At 40.1% G+C, this 7,685-nt stretch overlaps 1 protein-coding gene across 1 annotated transcript; it reads right to left on the bottom strand.

The window, feature by feature from the left end:
• Nucleotides 1–1,645: 1,645 nt before the first annotated feature.
• Nucleotides 1,646–5,288, bottom strand: LOC122087920 (nuclear receptor corepressor 2-like). Its single transcript, XM_042657057.1, has 3 exons — nt 4,751–5,288; nt 3,809–4,547; nt 1,646–3,010 (listed from the first exon to the last, which is right to left on the bottom strand). The coding sequence occupies exons 1-3, from the start codon at nt 5,095–5,097 to the stop codon at nt 1,892–1,894; spliced, it is 2,205 nt and encodes a 734-aa protein (XP_042512991.1). The 5' UTR covers nt 5,098–5,288; the 3' UTR covers nt 1,646–1,891.
• Between the last annotated feature and the right edge of the window lie 2,397 nt (nt 5,289–7,685).

Genomic DNA, 7,685 nt, shown 5'->3' on the forward strand with positions numbered 1-7,685 from the left:
GGGTTTTAAGGTTAATTTTGAGAGATTGGAGAATGTTTGGGTCAGTGAGTGCTATGGACATATCCGGATAAACATTGAAATGGGAAGGACCATAACAAAGGCTTGTTTCGATGGCTCCTAGAAGGGAATCATGGAAGTCTAAAAATCTTTGGTCATGGAGGGCAATAACATGGAAGTGTTAAGGCCTTCAAGGTGAAGGGGTTTAATGACCACTTGGATGAGGCCGATATGGACATAATTAAAATTATTTTTGAGATGGTCTTGTAAAGACCTAGGATCAAAGAGGGTAATTTCTTGAGTTTCATTTGTAAAATTTATGATTTGTTCAACGGTTTTGATGGTTTCAAAATATGTTTGTCAGTTATTTTGGTATACTTCTTTTTGAGAAATTTTTGATATATCCCAATTTTGAAGTCTTTTGTCTATGTTTGTTATTTGTTCATCATAATGGAGCACATTAGAACTTGTGCTCCCCTCACTTGCCGATCTCATCGACATGGAGCGGGATAGTCGATTCTTAAACTTGGGGTAACCTCCTAGATCTAGTCATTTGAAGGGGTATTTTCAACTTAATTTGGGCACAAACATGGTCTTACACTCTCATCTGCCACTCCTCCAAAAAGTCCAAAGGCTTATACTCCGTCAAAAACTAAAAATAAACGATTACACAAAAGAAAAGAGATCTACACAACAAAATAAACCGAATTCACCACCATCTGGCTCTGATACTATATAAATAAGATCGATCTACACCAAAATGCAGGGAAATAGGGTTCTCTTGGTTTTGTATGGTGAGAAGAACGAGACCAATGCAATACCATACTCCGATCCAACAAGGAGACTAACACTAAGATAGGTGCAATACCTTAGTTAAAACTAAATCGTGTGAAATTAAAATGAACAGATCAAAGAAGCAAGACTATGAACTTAAAATAAGAACAGAAAATAAAAGCTACTTAACTGGATCTATTTTTCAGAATCAAGAGGTATGACTATAGGCTTTAATCTGAAGATAGAACAAGAAGCGAGCTGTATGCAAGATGAAATTCATTCTCGTGCTATTGTTACACTAATTCTCTTGCTAGTTCAGCAATGTTTTTCCTATTAAGGGTGAGATTTTAGGGTTAAGACTATCAAGAGGGTGATTCGGTTGATGTTTCAACCAGATCTGATTTCTAGATTGGGTTTAATTAGAAGTTATCTATTTCCTGGAAGTTAGGTTTCAAATTTAATGTTTTTCTAATTACTTCATATCTAAAGAAAATGAAGACGAACCCACTCAAAACCCCAAAAGAAGAAGAAACGAAGGGAAACATTGTTAAAATCTTCCTCTAGGATAGAAATGGAGAGAGAGAGAGAGAGAGAGAGAGAGAGAGAGAGAGAGAGAGTCAAGAGAGCAGGGAGCAAGGAGCTTGTTGTGCAAGTTAGGGCAAAGAAGGAAAGCCGTAACTGAGAGAGAGAGAGAGAGAGAGAGAGAGAGAGAGAGAGAGAGAGAGAGAGAGAGAGAGAGAGAGGGAATGGATACAAATCTCTTAGGTTTTGAATTAAAACCTGAACCGATTAGGTTTGAATAGTCGACTCGATTCGGTTTAAGTTAGAGAAACTACGATTTTGGGTTATTTCACTGGAAGGTTAATCTGAGCCATTTGATTCGGAATGTCTACGTATCGATCTTTACAAGGGGTATTGCACAAAATTACATGAGATGAGAATTGCCGAGGATTTTTATCCGTACAACCTACAATAGGCGCAAACCCAAAAAGGTATAAAATGTAATTTGAGGGGAAAACCCAAAAGAAAATAATAAATTATTACAAAATACTAAAACTTTACCAAAAAAAGATGCATGATTTACAGAGTAACCTCCCCAGTCCTACGAATACCCCATCACCTACCTCCTCGCTCGTTTCCTCGACTGTCTCGAAGCCACTACCACCTCTGTATCTGCCGCTTCCCTCGTCCGTTTCGATGGGGCTGAACGAGGCAAAGGTGGAGGTGGCGCCGCCGTCGCTCTCTTCGGCGGTCGTCCAACGCTTCTTTTCGCCGGACTGCTCTGCTCTGCCGCTTGTTTCCCACTGGAGCTTTGCCTACCTCCGTGGTCCTTCCGCCCATCACTCTTCCCGCCACCTCTCTTCTGCTCCGTCCCCAATTCTCCTCCACCACCACCACCACCACCTTTGCTATTGTTAGAATTATTCACTGTGTTCTTCAATGTCTCTAGGAGCGTACCACTTGACGATGAATTCCGTTTCATCCTATTCAAGAAATTTGCAGCGCTTCGTTTCTTGGCAACAGTTGTGTTGCTTTTTTTCTCCGTCTTCGGTTCTTCGTCCTGGGCTGATCCTTTACCGGCTGAGCTAGAGTTTGGACCATGGCTATGGTGCTGGTCCGAATCCGTGGTTGGATTCTTGTTGGAATTGTTAGTAATGGTGCGGCTCTTTCCACCTGTTCTAGAGCTTCTAGTACCCAATCCTGACCTCTCTCGTGTCCTCTTCTTGGTGAGGCTCTGTTCCTCGACAACATTTGGGAAAGAACCGGATTGCTTCCTATCAGGAACTGGCTTCTCTTCGGCCCCTGCTGAAGTTCTTTGCTCTACCTTCTTATCAATCACTGCAATCGATGGCTTTGTAGAGATCGCACTCCGCTTTCTGCAGGCGATTACCGGTACAGAAGAATTGGGCTTCGCAAGCTGAGAATCCGGAGGTTCCGGCTTCGCTGGAGGTGGAACAGGGGGTTCGGGAGCTGCTGCTGTTGCTGATTCATCTTTGGGCCGACCCAGATTCCGGGCTCTAATAGCCAGCTCCTTAGAAACTAGCTGCCTAAGTGCAACAGCAGCAACACATTCGTGCGAGTTCTTGGGGAAGAAGACGCTGGCGTTGTTGAAGAGAAGAAGCAAATCACGAAAGAATTTACCGCCGTTGCCGCCGGAATAATGGCCTTCTTCTAACCTCGTTCGAACCATCTCGAGATCCACATGTTGCCTTACTAAGTTCCTGTACTTGGCAGTTTCCTGAAAAGTTGAAAATCAAATTCGTCAACTTCCATTCCAATCAAGCTTCACGAGAATAATTCTAATTTTCTACTGTTTAGTGACCGTTTGATTCAGAATGGAAGAGGAGGAAATGATTTGACGTCACCAAAAGACAGCGTGAGCTTACTACCCCATCCGGTTTTAAATCAAGGTATCTAATTCTGATACTCATACCGACACGGATAGGCTGATACGGGCAACGGTTTCACCTTCGGACCATTTTGCCCTCAGCACAACCATGTATGATGTATCCATGAACCAAGGCCAATTCTGATTCGATCCGACCAATCGGATCATCTCTTGCGATCTAAAAGGGTATCTCTAAACTGCACACGAGATACCACTAACAACCACATGGCAGTTCACATGGAACTCAAATGGTCAATAAGATCGTTTTCTATATATCCAACAGTCCAGATTACCAAATCACTATTTCATGTACGATGGCAATGAGATAAATCAGCAATCGCAGTTAGGTATTCTAATCAGACGATTCCGAGCAAAGTTTAATTTTCTTTTCAAAGACTATAAATTTTTAAAAGGAAAATAAATAAGGTTCATTTTTTTTTTTCATTTCTCCACGCTCCACCCACGACCGAAATACGATCTCTAGTCCATTGGTATGACAGGATCCCAGCTGTCCAAAGAAACCCAACACAAGTGGGCCCTCCGACCAACGGTGAAAAATGATCGAAATCGTCGTTCAGAGTTTAGATGATGATAGGAATAAAGAAGGTTTAAAAAATGAGAAAAAACATAGGTTGATGTTGGGAATACCTGACTTTCGAGCCGGCGCTCGAAAATGGAGCCATATTTGTGGGACCGGATAATCTCGAGGAAACTCATCAACGGCTGTGATTTAACAGAAATATTTTTGATGGCGGGAGAAACCTCATCAGCCTCTGGTTCTTCCCCGCTGCTACTCCCTGAAATGACCTTTTTCCGGCTATTTTTCTTTGATAAACTAGCCGAGCTCTGCACGTCGCTGCTTTCCTTCTGGCCTTCCTCTCCCCCACCTTTCGATTCGGCCACAGATTCCCACAACTCGGGCGATTCACCGGCTTCCCTTACCGTATTAGCTCCCGGAGACTTCCCGACCGGCAGGGGCGCCGACCCTTTCGCTATTGTTTCCGAACTACCATGATAAGACCCCTCGCCGACAGGTTTTGAATCACCGGAAACCAGATCAGGTCGTTCCACGGCGATTTCAACCGGTACAGGTTTCTTCTCCGCCTCTGCGACGTCCTCCTCTTGATTCTGAACCTTTGGATCCGTAGAATTAGACTCGTTGAACGACTGGTTTTCACGGTCTGAATCTTCGCCGGTGACTGATACTCCGGCGACTTTCTCCGGCGTAGATTTCTCCGATTTTGCGTCCCTCTCCTTCTCATCCTCTTTGACTCTTTCTTTGCCATCCGAATCAGTTTCCAGATCTGGTTTCTGTTCGTCGTTTTCCTTTTCTCTGAAGCTCTGTTCACGCGCATCCTTCAATTTCTTAACTTTCAATTGCAGGGAACTGAAGAGAAACAGAACAAAACCTCTTAGATCTTGACAGAAAAAAGAACAGAGATCTTAACCATACGCATCCAAGTGAAGGAAAAGGAAAACGAAAACGATACTGATATTCAAATTCAGATCTTCGACAGAAAATAACGGAAACAAGATCGATAGCACTCGAAAGGGAAAGAATTTATTCAAAAGATAAAACGAGAGATTTACACGATCGAAACATCGTATCGTTGAACCTCGCGTCTAAGCTCCGCCACTCGAAGTTTTCTCAACTCTTCGAGCCACGGAATCTCGTCTATCTTATCGTCGAGGTGTTCAGATTCGTCGTCCCCGACGAGCGTTTCATCGTCCTTGGTAATGAATCGGCCTTTAAGGTCATGATACTTCTGTTTACAGTTCTGTGGGGTTAGAAGATGAAGGGAAGAAGTGGTTCGATTCTGTATTTCCATAGCGACAGAGTCCCAGCTATTGGTTCCATGACGGTTAACGGCGCAAGCCAACAAGAGCTCCTCCCAAGTCCCCCATGATTCCTTCACAATATCGTCGGGTTTCGCCATGGCTTCTCATATCTCTCCCTCCATCAAGTCAACAACCTTAATCTTTCTGCAATTCCTCCATCAAATTTTCCAAAATCTAGGGCTTTTCCCTTTTTCATTTTGGTTTACTTCTGCCCTTTTATTTATCTTCAGATTTCTCGTCGTTTTTCCACACACCTCTCTCTCTCTCTCTCTCTCTCTCTCTCAATCTAAACTCCAGAGTCTATTATGTATGGAGTCTATGCTCGGCATGTATATAACTGGTTAAGGGTTCGATCTCGAGCGCTCATCAATTTACATATATGCCCCTGTAGATCTACGTGGATTTTCTTTTCAAGTTGATAAGCTTGTGACTTGTATAGGGTATTGTTTTTTCTAGTTATTATTTTATTTTATATTTTATAATGAATGGATAGGCTATGGTTTTTTTTGGTAAAAAGTTTAGGGTATGGTTTGGAGTTAGGAATACCAAACCTAATAATGATTTTAGCGCGAGACTCGGAGAGCTCATCCAACCAATACGGCCTTCTGATTTGGAATATCTTGTCAAAAGCTTATGGGAATGTTTGTGAAGAGATCTTTTGTGACTTCGCCCAAGTGTAATATAACTTTTGGGGGTATGAATGGTCTTTGGTCGTCGATTATAGTGAAATGATGGCTCCATCCTTGTTCATTTGCGTTTTCTTATCAGCCCCTATGTTGGCACAGGAGATGCGTGACCATGGAGTATTCTTTTCCCATAATTTCTTGAGGAAAATAAACGCTCTTGAAGTTAATTGATGCCCCCCACCCCTATTGTGTGCCATCGGCATAGAAGCCACGTGATCGAAGAGCATTATTTTCACTTTTTGTTCTTTGGGATATGAGATAGGAAGTACATTAAACAAATTCGGGATCTAGATCGATCTTGCCCATTCTCGATATGAATTGGATTAGAATCATCATAGAACGATTTGAATCGGCCTTCGAATCCACATATATTTGGTATGTACGGTTTTTCCATATAAAGATCAGCTGAGCTGGTTTGGTCGAAATGGTGATAGCTGATCCAATCCCAATTCTTGAAACCGTGTTAATCAGATTAAACCATCTTGTTTACTAAACACTTCTAAACTTAGGATCTGGTTCTATTTAATAAAGGAATGATTTGCTTCCAACTTCAATTTTGATCCGGTTTCTCAACAATGATGGCATCACTAATACACTTAAATAAGTCTAAGCGTAGACACACGCAAATAGGTAGCATTCTATCTTCCAATTATACATGAATCTAGTTTGTATGCACTGCGGTGTAAGTACACGCGCAGTTGTCCCATTCAACTGCTGGATGAGGTGGGAAGGACAGAAATATAATTACACATCCCCTCTCTTCCCCGATCTAATGGTTGAAAGCAATCGCATAAAACCTTTTGCCTTAAATAAATGATCAATTTCTTATACTCATGTTTTTTGCGTTAGTTGAGAACTCTGCATCTAACTTTGGAGGGACAGCTGGTAATACCAACCTTTCCAAGAATCTAATTGTTGGATCAAGTGTCATATTGTAATTTTTTATACCAATAATTGATCTAAAGGCGAAGAAAACTAGTATTTCTATATAATCACCTTAACAGATAGAAGTTATTTACATAGTTGGAGCGAATATGTAATTCATTAAAGCCATTAATGATCTTTGTTTGAACTTGAAGAGATTTCTTAAATTTTACATAATTACAATTTTTTTTTCCTTCAGTAGTATAATATTAGAATTTATTAAAGTTGTGTTTGATATGTGTTCTGGGAATAGATTCTGCGTCGAGAACATATTCTATAACAGAAACAATAAAAAATAAAGTTTTCAAAATATATTCTAAACCAAGAATATATTAAAATGATACATACCAAACACAATCTAAATGTGCAAATGAATTACGAATAAATTAACAATTCACTATAAATCAATATGTAAATAAGGTGAGCTAAAAAAGGATATTAACATGGTAGCTATCCAGCCGTAAATATGAGCCTCAACAGGAAAGGATTGCAACAAACAATTTATAGGTCCCAGTAAGATTTCAAGAATAGTAATTGGATTGTTCGAATTGGCTGAGCCCGATCTTGATTTTGGCAGAACCATGGTGGGTTCTGGAAAATTTCAATTGAATTGGAATTGAAATTGAATAGACAAGATACTGATCCCAATCCTGAGTTCAATAGCCTAAGATCCCTCTTTAACAAGGTTGAGTGATAGAAACCATGTATTGTCCTTTCAGATATCAAATACCTATCTGCATATTTCCTTATCTGTAGTTTTTCCTTCGGCTATGTTTGGTTGTAAAGGGAATAAAAGGGAAAGGAAGTAAAATTTTCATACTTATAAAAAAAATATATATATGTAATCATTACTCTTGTAACTTTAATATTAACTTGAAATCATTCCATATTTGTTTATAAAATTTCATTTTACTTTGCATCTAAAACCCTTTGTTATAATATGTAAAATATATCATTATTAAATATGATTAAAAAACTAAATAGTTTATACAATCATATGGGGTAATGATTATAAACATTTCTTTTTAAAGTATGAAAATTTTACTTCCCTTCTCTTTAAATTCTCATTGGAATCA

The sequence above is a fragment of the Macadamia integrifolia genome, chromosome 9 (assembly GCF_013358625.1).
Source record: "Macadamia integrifolia cultivar HAES 741 chromosome 9, SCU_Mint_v3, whole genome shotgun sequence".
Classification (NCBI taxonomy): Eukaryota; Viridiplantae; Streptophyta; class Magnoliopsida; order Proteales; family Proteaceae; genus Macadamia; species Macadamia integrifolia.